A 17,527-nucleotide genomic window follows, 5' to 3' on the forward strand; every position below is an offset into this window, starting at 1 on the left:
GTCCCTGTGTCTCTGTGTTTCTGTGTCCCTGTGTCTCTGTGTCCCCGTGTGCAGGTGTGTAACCACAGAAGTGAGTGTCAGTGTGAACCTGGCTGGATGCCTCCCAACTGTGACACAAGGGACGGAGAATTCTCAACCATTTCCACTGGTGAGATTTTTATTTAAGGATTTGATTGAATAAAAATGTAAAACTGTGAAAAAAAAATACAATACATAGAACAAGGGAAACTAACAGTTATAGAATTTTTTTTTAAAAACCACATGGTTTCTGTTGCGCAAGGAACAAATCTTTGGCTTTGGCATCAGGCCTGGCACCTGGAGATCGTCTCTACAAAGTTTTTCTAAAGGAAATACCAAGACTGTCATGTCTCAACTCTCATATTAAACCCACATGTATTATACTGAGCCTTTAAAGGTGCATTGTGTAACTTTTCTGGCAGAGGGTTCGTCAAATGCTTTTCTTCTTTGGGGATGTTATTGTTTTATCTGGAATGTTTCACAATATGACATTTCTACCTTCATGGAGACCAAACCAGACCAAGTTACAGGTCAGATCTGTGGACAGGCGACCCCACTCACAGTCAGAATGTCTTTTCTAGGTATTTTTGAGTTATAAAACCACCTGTAATTGAATAAATGTTGGGTAGAGCTGTTTAATGTCACACTGTGGAACATTTCCGGCAGAGCAATAACATTTCCATAGAAACAAGCAGGTGACAGACCCCCAAACAAAAAGTTACATCGTGCACCTTGGTACTGAAATTTTACAATGTTGTTGATTTAAGTATCTTCAAAGTTGTGTGTAAGACAAAGAGCAAATGTTAATATTCACACCAGTTCTGTTCTTTCTTTGATTTTTTTCTTGGAGTTTGTGGCCTGTAAAATCTGTTGAAATAATACTAAATAACACTGACATTCCTCGTGTGTCCTCCAGGGGTGATAGTGGGCATCTTTTTGGCCCTCCTGGTGATTCTCGGGATCATCGCAGTAATCATGTTCTTCATTTGGAAAAAACGCCAGGGCCCAGTGTTACCGACGTGAGTCTGAATCTTTAAGTCAAATCCAAGAAATACTGAAGCTTCAGATCCTCAGAATAATCCAGAATAATGCATGTTTGTGTCTACAGCTCTCAAATCCAGAGGAAGCCATACCTCACTCAGAAACCAGTGCAGCCCTCACCCCCTGTGGTAAAGATCTACAACAGTTTACAATACTAAAAAGTTTTTTAAAAGGGCCCATCTCATGCAAAATCAACTTTTCAGAGTTTTCTACCTTCCAAGAGTGATGTGTGGGTCTTGTATTTGTCGCCCAAGTGTTTTTTAGATTGATTTGGCGTTTTTATTAACAAATTGCAGTGTATTTCTGCCTCCCTCCCACGTGACAACGAACTAAAGCTGCTACAACGATGACGCGGCAGAAAGCAGAAAGTGCTTCACACCTGTCCCCCTCCATCACTCCACCACCTCCACCCTGCATCAGCTGACATTTCCCACATGAACATCTAAACAAAAGCGACTGCATAAGCTCCTGTTCTACAGCAGTGAACATGATATAATAAGTTTATCTACTAGTGTTTATTCAAATCAAATCAAACTTTATTTATAAAGCACTTTTCATACAAAACTGTAACACAAAGTGCTTTACAGTGATTAAAAACAATCCCACATTTCCATCCACCCACCAACCCAACCCCCACACAACCAAACAACCCAGACACGCACACACATCCACGCACACACACCCATGCACACACAAACACAAACACACACAAACACGGTAAAATACATAAAACCGGACATAGTAGAATGTGAGGCTGAAAACAGGTGAACCATCAGAGGAGCCGTCTACACCAGGAGCAGAGAGACGTCCACCTCCACCAGGAACCACCACATGGTCCAGGGGAGAGATGAAGCCCAAACACCAACCCTCCACCAGGAGCCCACAGGACAGAACCCGACAGCCACAGCCGACCTCCGCTCCTGATGCAGAGGCTCCTACAGAGGAAACACTGGAAATCCTAAAAATAAGCCTAAAATAAATAAATATAATAAAATATATACACTAGAAACAAGTAAAAGTATAAGATTTCAATCAAAAGCTAAATTAAAAAGGTGGGTCTTGAGCCTGTTCTTAAAAATATGAACGTTCTGCAGCCCTGAGCTCCTCCAGCTGCAGTTCCATAGACGAGGGCCGTAGTTCTGGAAAGACGCCTCTCCGTGAGTGTGTGTCCTGACTTTGGGAATGAGCAGGAGCTGCTGCCGGAGGAGCGCAGGGTCCACGAGGGTTTGTAAGGTAAAAGAAATTCTGACAGATAAGAAGGCCCAAGACCATTAAGACATTTAAAAAAACAGTAAAATAACTTTAAAATCGATTATTAAAACTTTACCAATCAATAATGTTCAGTTGATGTGGACGCGGTGCTTGAGCTTTGTGCACCTCAAAGTCCTGAACGCGCTGTATCTCCATGATGAATAAAAGTTTATTCTACCATTATCAGGGTGCACGTCTGTCTCCCCCTCCCTCCCTGAGATGGGCGGAGGAAGGGCGGCTCACTCGTCGCCTGCGTCACGTTTGGAGGGCGGAGCCTGTGCTTTCTCAGGACGGGCGGGGGGAGGAGCAATAGTCGACCTTTCATAGTTCCTGGTCTGTGACGCCTCCAAGAAATCAGTAAGATTTCAGAACTATTGTGTAATGGATGTTCCAAAACCTAAACTGTGCTTGTTTATGTGCAGAAGATACAATGTGAAAAGAGTTATTTTACATGAGATGGGCCATTTAAGTTTCGTCTTTTTTTTTTTTTTTGGACTTTCTTATTCATGTATGTAATCATTATCATTTAGCTTTTGATTTGAATTATTTAATGTGGTGCTTGTGTACAGCCTACTAAACCGAAGCCCAGATCAGCGCCTCCTCCGCCGCCGCCTGCCGTCATCAGGCCCAAACCGCAGCAGAACTTCGCAGCCGCCAGACAGGTGACTCCACACACCCAGACACAACAAACTGCAGCAAACGAATCGAATCTATAACAATAGAACACTTTTCAGCTTAGACAGCACCTAAGTCAGTCGATGCACAATTCAGTCTCATGTGAAAACTCAACCTCCAGAATCGACATTTTTCACAGCGTCCAGAAGTCCCTCCCTGTAAGGTTGTGGAACTTCTGGTTTTCTATGGCAAAATATCTGTATAAATGTCTCACATATTCTTCAGCAGCTTCATAAATCTGACAAGGTATGTAGAAATCGCAGTGGCGGGCCGTGCATTTCAACCTTAGGCCTTCAGTGACGCCCCATACATTAACTTCACCTCAATATAGGCTAGTCAAGCAGCACTTTATTTCAGGAGCATTTAAAACCATCAAGTATGCATTCACAATTAAGATTAGGAAACTAAGTTCACAGATATTGTCAAAAATAAAAAGGTGATTTAAAAATACTAAACAAAATGCCACCAAAATTACGCTGTGTGATCTTAAACAAGTCTGTCTAATAAATTGCGCAATGTCGCCGTTTCATATAAGACACCAACCAGACAATAACAAAACAAACTATTCTTTGAAAATAAAGTTAAGAGATCGTTTGCATTTTTGAGAATAGGCTATACAACAGCAAATAACTGAAAATATTGCAATGACAAGAAGAAATTGAAAATAAAATGCATTTACTCACCAACATAGTTCTCAACAGCGTCTGCTTATTTGAAAATAAAGTCGAGCCTCCTTTCTTTTCTCAAGAACACTTCAGTGGCTCTGTTGTACAGTTTATCGGCGCGTTTTAGGTCCATCAGTAAGTCCTTTTCTATGGACATGGAGGCTAATGCTGAAAGCCGTTTCTGTCCGGTCGTGTTTCTGGCATAAGTTTTAATACGCTTTAACGTTGAAAATGACCGCTCGACAGATGCAGTGGATACAGGGATAGTAACAGCCAAACAGGCCAGTGCGTAAAGTTGTCCCAAACTCTCACTCAGATTTTTGCTCCGAAGAAAATCATGAAGATCAGCTGGACTTCTCCCTTCAAAATCAACCATGGCATACATTACAGTCAGTTCTGTTTTAAGTCGGGGAAGATCAAATAATGATCCGTGGCTCTGTGTTAAGCTGGAGAAGGCTGTTTGTGGAAATTTTTTCCTGTATATCTGAAAGTGCTGAGGGTCGAGAAGGGAGAGAAACATCAGCCTTTCGTGGTCCTGAAATCGAGTCCGTGTCTGGGAAAGAATGTTGTCCAGAATGCTGGTGTGGAGACGTTGGTAGTGTGCGCGCAGGTCGTCTTGTGTCGCGCCCTGGCCTCTGCGCGCGCTTGGACCACCTGAGATGCGCACTGTTTCTTCGTATATTTCACTGAATTTGTCCCTTGCTCGCTCAACTGTGTCACAAAATTCGTTCACCCTTGCCATGCAAAATTGCACATCCAGTGATTTTGTCTGAAGTATTCCAAAAAGCACATCAGCATACTCAAAAATCCCATTGAATATGTTGAGCAAAAAACAAAACTCAAAATCACCCAGACGTGCAGTAAATCCATCGGCAGAAAGCACAGTGTCCTGATCATACTCATCATGGTGCTCCAATATGTGATCAAACAGTTCCTTCAACGCAAGTCTCTTCTCATAAACTGCATTCACCAATCTTGATGTATATTGCCACCGCGTCGGCACAACTTGAGGAAAACGCCGCTTGCATATGTTGTCTAGTAGTTTAGTGCGCTTCGGGGATCTGGAGAAGAATGCAGCGAGGCCATTCACATTGGCTAAAAAGACCTTACACTCTTTAAGCTTTGAGGCCCCTTGCATCAGTACTAAATTTAGACGATGCGCATAACAATGAATGAATAAGGCCATAGGTGCCTTTTCTTTAACTTTAGCCTGCACCCCATTCAACCCGGATGCCATTACCACTGCACCGTCATAACACTGTGCCACAACTTTGTCCAGAGAACATTCATATTCCTCAAATAAATGGAAAATAAGAACGGCAATGTCATCAGCTCGTTTGCCACTGGTTACATCCTCAAATTTTATGAAACGCTCCTTGACACCTGTGTCCGTCATATAGCGCAGGACGAGTGATAGCTGTGCCATGTTACCCACGTCAGTGGTTTCATCAACCATCACTGCGACAAAGGGGGCTTTTTTGATCTCCAGTTTGATCTCGTCTCCCATCACTTCAGCAATAGCATAAATTAGGTCATTCTGTATTTTTCCTGATGTCCCAGTAAACACCCTGTTAGTTGTCAGGTGGTAATGCAAGTCTGCGTCATGTTCTGCGAGAAAAGAAAGAAGTTCCACGTAGTTACCTCTATTTAAGGACTGGGCGCCTTCATCGTTTCCCCTGAATGAAAGTTCCTGTTTACCCAAAAACATGACACAATCCATCAGTCTTTTTAATATCTCCCTATTTTTTTTCACTTTTTCGTTGTGGAGCTCCGTCTCCCGGCGTACTTGTTCGCTGAGCTGCAGATCTACTCGAATGTCCCCAAACGTTTTTAAACGCACCGTAGCTTGTAAGTGCCCAGCCGTGCTCTGATGCTTCGTTGCTGCCTTGGTAAAACAACTTAAGTTGGCAAACCCAGTGTGGCTCCAAACACCAAATCGATCAGTTGCAAGCAATAGGCATTCCCAGCAGTACAATTTGCAGCGTTTCTCAGAGGCTGTAAGCCACGGGTACCGTTCATAATTGGTTGTCTGAAAATGTCGGACAAACCCTTTTCCTTGCTGGGATAGGCTAGCTAGCGCAGGGGTTAAGCGACCTCTTCTTACGATATCCAACTTTTCCTGAAAGGGCCGTCTTGAAAATGGCGTGGAAAGTAGATCTGCAACCAGATCAATGTCTTCTCCTTCGGCCATTATGGGTTAAAAATACAGCTGGCTCTTGAATTTCCGTGTTTATTTCAATTCTCCAGATTGCCGCTTGTCAGGCCCTAGCAAGTGCTAATCCAATCACCGAACGCGCACGGGTCGAGTTCAGCGTAAGACCTTCTAGCTAGCCTTGGTACGCAGAATCGAGATCTGATTGGCTATTGCAACCTGACTGTGCCCGTTCACTTACAGTGCACAGGGGCCTGCTCTGTTTATTCTGAAGGTCTCAAGCAAATTTAATTTACTTGACAACACAAGCTAGCTGAAATATAATTGGTTAAAAACTCTACCATAAAAAACACTATTGGAAGCCACTCGACTAAGTGGAAATAATATGACGTAAAGAATACAGAGAATAGAGAATCATTTTGTTTACATATTTATGAAAATAAAATAACATAAATTTACTTTTCTTGAGCATGTTTAGGCCAGCAGAGAAGGCCTTGCTGGCCCTGACGGCCCACCACTGGTAATAAGTAATTCATTAATAAGTAACTTGTGAACTCAGACTAATTTAAGAATTTAAATAAAAAATCAGTTTCATGATGAGTAATTAGCAGATTAGATTAGTGCAGTTTGAATGTTCACAGATTACACGTCTCACCTTTAAACTGCACAAATCTCTCTGTTTATGCTCATATGGACATCATGAAATAGATTTTTAATTGTAATTCTTGAATCAGTCTGAAGTGAGGATGAACAAATTCCTTCTGTTTTATTCATGACCATAACCTTAATTTTGTTCAGTGTGTCACTAATGCGTCGTCGTTGTTCTATTTTCATCTTTCTTCCCTTGATAGTTGTGGATAAATTCTTGATGTTAGAATGGCGAGGAGAAAATTCAGTTTGTCGACTGGACAAAAGTTAGTTTGGTTGAAGACGTTTCGCAGCTCATCCAAGCTGCTTCTTCAGTTCTGGTCAGAATGCTGGTGCCAGAATGCTTCCTTTTAAATAAGGAAGGATATAATAAAGTGTCACCAGCGTCTGACCAGAACTGAAGAAGCAGCTTGGATGAGCTGCGAAACGTCTTCAACCAAACTAACTTTTGTCCAGTCGACAAACTGAATTTTCTCCTCGACATGAATTCTACCTGGACGACTGAGGGATTCTTCACACATCATGTAAATGTTTAGATGTTGTTAGAATGTACTTTGTGGACTTTGTTGGTTGAAGATTTGGTGATGGGGCAGATTTATGAAGCTGCTGGAAAATACACCACACATTTTCACAGATATTTTGCCATAGAAAAGCATTAACCAGAAGTTCTTCAAACCTACAGGGAAGGACTTCTGGCTGTTGTGAAAAATGTCTATTCCCTCCCTGAGCTGCAGAGGCTGCACTAACACTGACTGATGCAGGTGCTGGGGTTTAGGAAGTGACTGTTCAGATCACAGAGACATTTTAGGTTTAAACCCACTGGATTTCAGCGTTGAAACTGGCAACACAAATGAGAGACTTTTGCTTATCAAACTTATTTGGGTTATAACAGAACATGAGGGGTGACGTCACACGCTCTTAGTCCACTTCTATTATACACACTTTGCTTTGAACAGAGGAACATTTTGCAGTGTAAAGTGGTTTGACACATGAGTTTTTTTATGGAATATGGAAGAGCAGCCTGACACCCACATCATCATCTTGTTTTCCAGGCTTTGAGACCAGTTCCTCCACCTAAAGTCTGACAGCACCCCCTGATGGCCACCATAGAGACACCTGCACATTTCAAGCTGCTGTTGTAGATGGATTTTTCAGAATAAGACTGGAGAATACAGCAGAATGGACTGTTACTTTTAAAAAGACTCTTATTTTGAAAGGCACTTTTTATACTTGGACCAAAAATGGACTGTTTCTTTTTTGTTATGAGCCTTTGTTATGAAATATTGCACATGTCTAACACTGTAATGTTTAAAACGACTGAAATTATTGATATTAATATTTGTGTCTGTGGGACAAAAATGTAAAAAAAAAATGAATTTCTATTATTTTTTGTCAATATTTGTGAAGCCAGTGTTCATCTTGTACCAGGATTTTACATCGAGCTCAGAGGAAAACATAACTCCACACATTCACATTTCACTGAAAATCTTATTGCTCTCCTAGAATCCTAGAATGTTCCTGAACTTTTTTATCACCATGGAGACAAGCTGATGACGCCACCAGGCCAAGTCACAGTCCAGATCTGTGGAGAGGCGAGCATGCATTTTAAGATACACTACTGGTCAAAAGTTTTAGAACACCACACTTTTTCCATTTTTTTTACTGTTGACCAAAACATTTTCTAAACTTTTGATTGATGTGTGTCCATCTTTGGCAGATAGAACAGCTGAACACACTCGTGGCTCGTTCTTTTTACAACAAAAATCAAATATTGTTCAGAAGGTTCTTCTTAAGTCTGTTGCAGAAGTTTCCATAAATGTGGCACTTGTAGGTTGCTTCACTCTTCTGTCCAGTTCATCCCAAATCAGCTCCATGGGGTTTAAGTCTGGACACTGTGCGTTTTGGCAGAGCTTGGTCTTGTGTTTTGTTCTTTTATCTTTTTTTTAACCTCTGTCTGTTCAGTTTTTACCTTTGTATAATTTCAAGTTCTTCATTGGACTTGCACGACTTGAACTGCAATAAATAACTGGAAAAATGATTAATAAATGCATTTATTTATTAATAAATGCAGAATAGACGAGGGAAATGACGTCCTGGAAAATTCTAGTCAAACTAATTACATCTCCATGGAGACCAGATAGTGGTGGGCCTGAGCAGAAAGGTTACCTACTGTAGCTTTAAAGGTGCACTTGTAGAGAGTTCTTACGGCCTGTGTCCCAATAGGTGGGTTTCACGTGACGTCACAGGCTACGTTTGTCATCACGCAAAATCAGATGGAGGGCAGGAAGTGAACTGACTGGAGGAAAATGCCGATGTGTTGTGTAGTTTACGGCTGTGCCAATTGTTCTAACCCAGAGAAGGAAAAGCGATTTTTTTAGAGTACCGAATATAGTCGTCCACAAGGGTCAGAAATGGGAAAAGCCGACAGAACAACGCCATAAAAAGTGGATTACAAACCTGTTCGCGATCGGGAGGAGCAGAATTCGCTAATGCTCGTGTCTGCAGTGAACACTTCGTCAAAGGTTTGTTACAAAGCTGAATTGTTTTTTGTGGTTTACCTAAACATAAATGAATCATTAACGACTAACGGCTAACGACGTTTGTTGACATTAAATAGTTCAGATAGAGGTCACTGCCGATACACTGCAGTTTTTCCCATAACATCTATACACATAAAATAAGAGAAACACTCACCCCGCGAAGACCAAACCATAATCATGATTTAGGCGTTTTGCACCGAGGTTGAGGACCCATCCACTGACAAAAAAAGTTCTATGCCTCCAAACTTTTGTACTTTGCCTTCATCTGTGGTCTGGTGTAGAACGATGTCTGAAGAGTTAAATAGTTCGTGATCTCCTCTGCCTCGATTGTCGGCAAATCTTTTACTTCAGTCAAAAATTCTCTCATTTTCAATAAGATCAGGGTCACGCCCAATATATTTGTCGACTAACTGCTCGTACATTTGCCTCGTTACTGGCTCTAAATCCTGACAATAAGAACTCATCTCCATATCTGTGTTCTCCAGAGTCGTGTTTGTCGGGTTTGTCTTCACTTCCTGCCCTCCACCTGAAATTCGCGCATCATCATGATCACGTGACTGAAACCCTCCAATTCGAGGGCTGCAGCCTCTGAAGGCTGGTTTTAAGGCCGCATACGTCACTTCTGGTGAAACAAGGCCTGTCCCATTTCATTTTTATGTCATGCAGCCTTCAAATGCAGCCCTAAAACCGGCCTCGTTTCCATGGAGATGGGGCCACGAACGGAGGACACACGAGTATCCTTCGCAACCTTCTGTATCCCAGCATGCACTGCACGCTACTTCTTCTATGGGAGAAAATGGAGTCCGTGAGCTCATCCACTAGTTCTGGCAGTTGTAATTTTACTTTTAAATGTAAGTACTGGGTTACCTCACTTACAACTGTGCTACATGAAACTTCAGAAACTGTTAGGGCCTGGCTCCACTGCCCTATTCCACGTATTTTGCCTTACGCGAAACTAGTTTTTGGACACGTAACTTTTACAATGCACTGGAAGTAATGAGAGCGGCTCTAAGGCACGTGTGTCATGCACGTGCAGTGGAGCAATGCCCTTAATTTACACCTGTATAAAGCAGTCGTTACAGCTACGTTTACGGCTGTTGTGGTGTTAGTAGCGTTATCCCTTACACTTGTATATTAGCGTAACTGTCATAATGTTGGATATTCTACACTGCTTATATATAATTATTTATATTCCATTTGTAAGAAAATTGTGTTGGTCTTGGGTCTTCCCCGGGGCCTCCTCCCAGTGGGACATGCCCGGAACACCTCCCGAGGGAGGCGCCCAGGAGGCATCCGGAACAGATGCCCGAGCACCCAGCCCACGTCCACCGAGACCCAGGACACGCTGGAGGGACTATGTCTCTGGGCTGGGGCTGGGAACACCTCAGGGTTCCCCCGGAGGAGCTGGAGGACGTGTCTGGGGTGAAGGAAGTCTGGGAGTCCCTGCTTAGGCTGCTGCCCCCGTGACCCGGCCCCGGATAAGCGGACGAAAATGGATGGATGGATGTGTTTGTCTTTAGGGAGCAAGGAGCAGACCACCTGGTTCATTGAATTAAGGCGGGAAAATGACCACCTCTTCACCGGGGCTAAGTTTTCAGCCAACACGTGCTAGAATAAAAACCGTGCTATATACTCCTGTTACATAATAAAACATCAAGCATAACAACTGTGTGAAAGCTGGCATTTCTGCCATTTGAAAACTGTTTTATGTTGTACATATGTGCGTAGTTGTGAATTAACCTGGGTTTCCCTGTTTATTTCCTGTGTTATTCACAGCCTGTACTTGTGTGATGATTAAATGAGGCCGGGAAGCTGCTGATCTGAAAAAGTATATTACAGTCACAATGGAGAATTAAACCTACTTATTATATATCACAGATAAGATGGACTTAACTGTTATTATCATAATATCTTCTTTATAAAAGCCCCATGAAAAATGTGAAACACAACAAAAATAAAAAAAATAAAAAGACAAAATGAAAGGAAAGTGTGCTGCATGGTTATTGAACAAATGTTTGCAGTAACAGTAGGAGATCTGTAACATGTTTCATATTATATTTCATAAAATGATAAAGATACTGTGTTTATTGTTGTGTTAACTTGAATGCTTTTGTTCTGTATGACTCAGGACAATACTGGAGAAGTTCGGCCTGCAGGACAGGGTAACACCTCTGCAGGCCAAAAAAAATCTGACAACCTCAAAAAAAATAAAAATAATAAAGTATGTACATAATCTGAATGATGCTATTTGTATTTGTAAAAATAAACCCTTGTGTTCATCATGTTTTGACCTGCCTTGTTTGCTCATTTCTTCTGTCAGAGGATTGCAAGTGCCCAGGGACAGGGGAAGGCGTTAAAGGGAAGGCGACAGCAGAGACTTGGCCCTGGTTTGTCCTCATGGATGAGGTTTTGGGACAGAGGCCTTCTACCAATCCCCCTGTCCTCATCGCCTCAATCCCTGAGGACACACCAGGGCCAAGTTCTGCCAGACAGGAGCAGGAGCAGGAGCAGGAGGAAGAGGAGGAGGAGGAGGAAGAGGAGGAGGAGGAACAGCAAGAGCAGCGAAGGAGATCAGCAGGACAGAAAAGAAAGAGGGAAGATGAACTATTGAAGCTGAACAGAGAAGATCTAAGGAGGCAGAGGGAAAGAGATGAGAGAGAGTCAGAGGAGAAGAAGGAAAGAATTGAAAGGCTGTTTAGCATTTTAGAAAGAATGGACAGAAAAGTGAAATAAATTAATGTTAAGAATTGGAAACGTAAATGTGGGTTTATAATGATTATAATAATAATAATGTAATGACTTAATAAAATCAAAAAGAGAAACACATGATCCAAAGGGGTCATAATTAGAAAGAAAAAACAATACATGTAAGGTAAAACTGAAATGTAAAGTTTATATAAATAAACCTGAGTGTGCCAGTGTTGGACACATGGCCTGAGTTTGGACTGAGCAGGGGCCCTGGCAGTGCTAATGAACCTCTGGCCGACTGCTGAGACTGAGGTCCTGGTCTTTGTCTTCTGGCTGCTGAGTGGGGCTCTCACACCGGGTGCTGTTCCATGGGCTGGGTTTGCAGGGCTGGCTGGGGCAATAGATGACTGCCATGTGACTCGAGACACATGAGAAAGAATAGTAATAGTACTACAGCATATTACATTACATATGTTTAGCTGTAATCTCCTATAAACACTTTCCATAAGGTTTTGAAACTGCTGCAAGTATAAATACATACCTAGACATAATCCTGGTCCCTCGGAACCTCCTCCAGGGCAAAGACCTCAGCAGACAGATGGTCACGCCACTGTGCTCCAGCAACGGCCTCAACATCATTCTCCCCCTCATCCTCCACTACATTGGGCTCTGGCTCGTCCTCCGGGGCCACGATGTCTCCTGCCCCAAGACAGATGTTGTGGAGGACGGCACAGGCGGTGATGACCTGGAAAAGAAAGAAAGAATAATCATCTTGATGATTTACTGTTTCATAATTACAAATGACAGGATATTACATGATAACACAATAATTACATTTCACTTACATGTGGTGCAAAGGTGTGGTGGACCTCCAGCGTGTGCATAAAGTTTGCCCTAAATCTACTTTTCATCATTCCAAAGGCACGCTCAATAATAGAGCCCTGGAATGATGCAAATTGAAACGCTGGGCTCCCACACCTCGCACTGGCCGTTTGTAGGGAGTGATGAGGGGGAGTGGATGCTGGAGACAGGAGTACCCACCATCTGCGAGGATGAAGTGCCCTGGAGGAGGATACAGTCCCTCTGGTAGAGAGGACGGTGCTGAAGGACCCTCACGTCGTGTCCAGAACCAGGCCTGCCCACATAGATGTCTGTGAAGCGGCCCTGATGGTCAGACACAGCCTGCAGGATGATGCTAGGAAAAAGCTTCTATTCCTACAGCACTGACCATCAGAGCCGCTGGGTGACCTGATTCTGACGTGGCAGCCATCTATTGCCCCGGCAGCTCTTGCAAAGGCCCTGTGCCTTGCCAGCCCTGCAAACCCACGGGTCACTGCCTCGAGGTCTTCTGCAGTGTTGGGGAGGTGGATCACCCGGTGACGTAGGGCCACCACCTCCCCGGTGACCCTGTGGACGATGCGGTGGACAGTGGAGCGGGGTATCCCAAAAACCCTGGAGACCACCCGGTATGATGTCCCACCTGCCAGCCAGAAGAGAAAGACCACGACCACAATCTCAGCACCCCATCCATGTCTTCGGTTGAGGTTCAGGAGGTTCATTAGCACTGCCAAGGACTCCCTGCTCAGACCAAAGTCAGGCCGTGTGTCTTCATTGTTGAAAACCCTTTCCAGCACTGGCACACTCAGGTTTATTGTACAGTGTCTTCTCCTTGTCTGGGGGAGGGTAATGTGCAGTTATACCTAAACAATAATAATAATAATTCATTGTAATCTATTGTTATTATTAATGCTACTACCTCCATAAATACATTTTAATATACTAGTGGAAGGAGTGGCATGGCATAGAAAGTAAACTGCCCTCTAGTGGTAACAAAGTTTAGCCACAGGTAGAATTAAACCTGGTCCCAAAAAACGTAAGTATTTAATATCCCACTGTAGTTATACAGCTGACAACTCCAGTTTATAAATATAAAAATGATTTTGGTTACTTAGCAGCCCTGATCAGGTGCAGATAATCTTCTTAAATAGGGGGAGGTGGCTGCAGGTGAGGTGGGCGTAGACCTGCCCCACCAATCACGAGTCAGAGCTCCTGCAACAGGAATCGAGGGGTTCCACCAAAATAATTTAAAGCACACAATATAAATGACAAATTAAGGCCTGGGGCTGTATCAGTGTAGTTGCACTGACCTGCTTGTCCACAGAGAAAAACATGTGCCGGGTCCTCCACCAGAAAAGTTCTATAGTGCATCCTGGAAATGATCAGATTTCAATTTTTCCTGAAAATCTTTCTGCGGTTGTTTTAGTGCAGAATCTCACTTTGCATGAGAAAAACCATGTGCTATTTCAGCTCGATGCTGCATTATAATCTTCATTGGTGTTTTTCAGGCTTTGAGATCAGTCCCTCCACCTATAGTCCGACAGTGCCATCTGCTGGTCAACTATTAACACTTCCCCTCATATTTCAAGCCATTCCAATTTCAATAATAGACTGGAGAGAGTACAGCAGAATGGACTGTTACTTTGCCATTTAAAAGACTCTTCATTTGAAAAGCACTTTTTATACTTATACACCAAAACTCCATTGTTCCTTTTTTGTTATGAACCTTTGTTACATGAAATATGACACTGACAAGTTTTTGGTTCAAATCTTGAACCAGGAGGATTATGGATCATGAAACCAGAGGGAACCCATGTCCCCAGATTAGTCTGGATTTAGTCTTGGTCTAGTCCAGGAGGTACGTGGAAAGTCACATGTTCTTCTGACTAAAACAGTAAAGACCATGTTCGTTCTTTCTTTTGTCCAGCAGATGGCAGCGTTGTCTTCATCTAAAAACAGATGATACACTGATAAATACTACAGCTTGAGACATCATTTACACCTAAAGCCCCACTGTGTAACTTTTAGGGAAAAAACAGATATGATCTGTTTATTTTGGATGTTTTGATGACAGTTACAGCGAGAACCTCCTCCTGCTCGTTTCCGTGCTGTTTCTTTTGGCTCCGTGGGGAATGTTCCAAAGTCTGGTTTCTAAAGTATCGTTTCTAACTTTCTGCTTCCGCGGAATCCTGCAGGTGACGTGCCACCTCCAGAAGGTTACCCATTGTTGTTTTAATAAAACATTAGACACACTATGCAGAAACAGAACTGTCATTATTGAAAAAAAAAAAAAAAACATTCACAATTTCACAATTACTGACACTACAAATGAATCAAATTGATAAAGTGCTTTAAAATATCCAACACTGCAGTGCACTCGTGTGTGCTACAGCAGGACAACACCGTGATAGAAAGACTTTTCTTACTATTCTCTTTATCACATCCATTGCTTTGGGTTAGTAATTTAATATTGTAGGACAGAGGTCGTGACTTTGACTCGAGTCAGACTTGAGTCACTATTTTTAGGTGAAGAGACTTGACTTGATAAAATAGACTAAGACTTAGGACTCGACTTGAACTTGAAGATCAATGACTTGACTCAGACTTGAGGCCTGTGACTTAAGCACTTTTAAATCTGAATTCTTTCTATTCTGATTAATGATTCACACTAAGACTCTGGTCAAGACATTTAAAAAGCTGCTGTATGATACCAGTAAATTCTTGTTAAACTGTGGATAATTTTATGATTTTTTGGTGGGAATTGTTGTAAATATACATAAGTTTTACACCAAATCAAGAAAAGTTGCAATTGCAAAGAAAAGCTGAAAAATATGTTGAAAATAATGGGAAGTAGTGAGTTCTAAAACATAGACACATAACATCACATTAGGGAGATTTCTAACTAAACGCTGCAATTTACACAAAAAGCACAATGTTTCTGATACTTGACTATATTGTTTAAATACAATAAAAGGTGTTTTCTTATGTTTTGATTGATCAAATAATAATTTCTGTTTATATTAGAGGAGTTTTGGCCCAGTGAATAACATGGTGTTCGGTGACAGCTGTGGAATTCCCTCATTTCTAATCAGGAAGTAAAATGGTAAACCAAAAAAAAAAACTTTAGGAAAATCTCAAATATAAAAGATCCTAACTGTGTTTTTGTAAATTGGGTAGTGTAACCTGTCATAGGTACTTTAAAAAGGTGTACTGTGTAACTTTTTGGTGGGGAGTCTGTCACTTGCTTGTTCTGCCTGGAATGTTCCACAGTGTGACACTAAACAGCTTCACTTTACATTTATTCAGTTACACAAGGACATAGGTTTGGTCTCATCTTTGGCAGGGACATTATCAGCAAAAACCAAACAGCACATCTTTATAAGAAACAGTAAAATGGGAGAAGAAGTTGTGTATATGTTTCATGAATTCTTTCCAAAAACACAGAGTCTGGGCAGGTCCAAAATAAGAGAGATGGTTTCATTTTTCAGTTTGCAAAATGTACAGTTTGTGTCCATCGCTGTTCTAAGATGATTCTTTAGCAGATATCAGTGATGTAGAAGTGTGTCAGATATTTGTGAGGTCTTGTCTGTACATTTTTCCATAGAATATTGTCAGTAGAGTTGGGGTCTCACAGCGCACGAGCAGGGCTTAGAGATGCGTGGATTGCGGTTACAGCCGCAGTATCCGAGGCTAAACCGCGGGTCGGGCGGATGACATGACGAAAAATTATATTTTAATTAAATTTAGGCGGGTGGCGGTTTAACTACTCAAATAAAAAAATATTATATTATATTATATAGCCCAGGGGAGCTCACACTTTTTCAGCATGTGAGCTAAACGACCAAATCAAAATGATCTACCTAATACAAAGCCAAACAAACTGCACTGAAACACTCTGTGCCCCTTTTTTGGACCCTCACCCACAGTTTTGAGAAGCCTCTTCTTTAAGAGAACTTCCTCTGGCATTTTACACAAAACTGTGAAAAAAGTGAAGGAAGATTTTTAAACCTGTTTTTTAAAGTTCCAAACTGGAGTTACATTCTTTTCTGGTTTTGCAGTGATATTTACCAGCCTCTGCACATTTACCAAACCAAACACACATCGTGACAAACACAGATGCATTTGTGCACTTTTGTTAGACAAACTTCAGCCAAATGTGGCAGTAGGTCTGTTCTGTAGATCCGCTCTATGCTGTAGACCTGCTTTGTGCCAACACTGGAACACAAATTTAGACTGGTTTTTGCTTCACGTTTGGTCTTGCTCTTCTAATAAGCCGCACTGTGGGAGGGGCTTGTGTTGGCTGTACGCAGGAAGGAGCGAGAGCGTGAAAAGGCGAGGGGCGGCGTGCTGACGTGAGGCAGATGGACAGGTAGGATGTTTAGGAAGTTGAACCTGCCCTGTGATGCACGCTGGTACACGAGGGCACACGCTGTCGCAGACGAGCCGTGCATAGGGAGCGTGTGTGTTTGTGATGCACCGTAGAGCCTCCGCGAGTTTCAAATGAGCGCACAGGCTGCACTGAGACGCCCCACACGCTCCTGCACCCGCTACAAGTTTATTACCAACAGCATGAAATATGATCACACTTGTTGAGTGTCAGACCTTGAGTGAGAGACAAGACTGAGTCCAAACGCAAGCCTTAGACGAGACACGGCGATCTACCCACACGACCTTGGCGATCGACTGTTAGATCGCGATCGACGTATTGAGCACCCCTGATATAGCCTATATTGTTAAATATTGTTACCTACCTCCAGAAAAACGTCATTGCACAGTCTATGCTTGTAGTATAGAAGTAAGAAGGTTAAAAAATAGCCTAGTCGGAAAACGTTAATTAATTTATTAGCTGTGCAAGACAACCAGGCAAGTTTGGGGTTGTTACGGACAATTAAGAATGTGAATACATGTGAATGGGTCAGTGGGACTTTGTTTGGCACGTTGGCACATAGCACTCACTTTTTCGGTTCATTCGCAGTCGTTTTTTGGATGGGGTTGGAGGTTTAAGAGCGCGC

General features: G+C 42.4%; 2 protein-coding genes across 2 annotated transcripts in view; one reads left to right on the forward strand and one right to left on the reverse strand.

Annotated features, from left to right (window-relative positions):
• Nucleotides 1-8,496, forward strand: part of LOC110163224 (zinc metalloproteinase-disintegrin-like batroxstatin-1) — a gene marked incomplete at its 5' end in the record, with an annotated part of 29,435 nt that extends 20,939 nt beyond the window's left edge. The window contains 5 exons of the mRNA XM_020928151.2: nt 55-148; nt 935-1,037; nt 1,127-1,187; nt 2,880-2,972; nt 7,503-8,496. Of these exons, the coding sequence (XP_020783810.2) occupies nt 55-148; nt 935-1,037; nt 1,127-1,187; nt 2,880-2,972; nt 7,503-7,535 (384 nt within the window). The remainder of the gene's footprint in view (nt 1-54; nt 149-934; nt 1,038-1,126; nt 1,188-2,879; nt 2,973-7,502) is intronic.
• Nucleotides 3,257-6,297, reverse strand: LOC129411280 (zinc finger MYM-type protein 1-like). The gene has a single exon (XM_055161708.1). It carries the CDS (start codon nt 5,839-5,841, stop codon nt 3,694-3,696), a length of 2,148 nt encoding a protein of 715 aa, XP_055017683.1. The 5' UTR covers nt 5,842-6,297; the 3' UTR covers nt 3,257-3,693.
• Nucleotides 8,497-17,527: the final 9,031 nt, after the last annotated feature.

This window comes from Boleophthalmus pectinirostris, unplaced genomic scaffold, assembly GCF_026225935.1.
Source record: "Boleophthalmus pectinirostris isolate CB_2022bp ecotype Guang Dong unplaced genomic scaffold, ASM2622593v1 HiC_scaffold_4, whole genome shotgun sequence".
In the NCBI taxonomy this organism is placed as follows: domain Eukaryota; kingdom Metazoa; phylum Chordata; class Actinopteri; order Gobiiformes; family Gobiidae; genus Boleophthalmus; species Boleophthalmus pectinirostris.

What these genes read in the sequence shown, in the direction of transcription:
- LOC129411280 (XM_055161708.1), bottom strand. Translation starts at nt 5,841, where the DNA reads ATGGCCGAAGGAGAAGACATTGATCTGGTTGCAGATCTACTTTCCACG.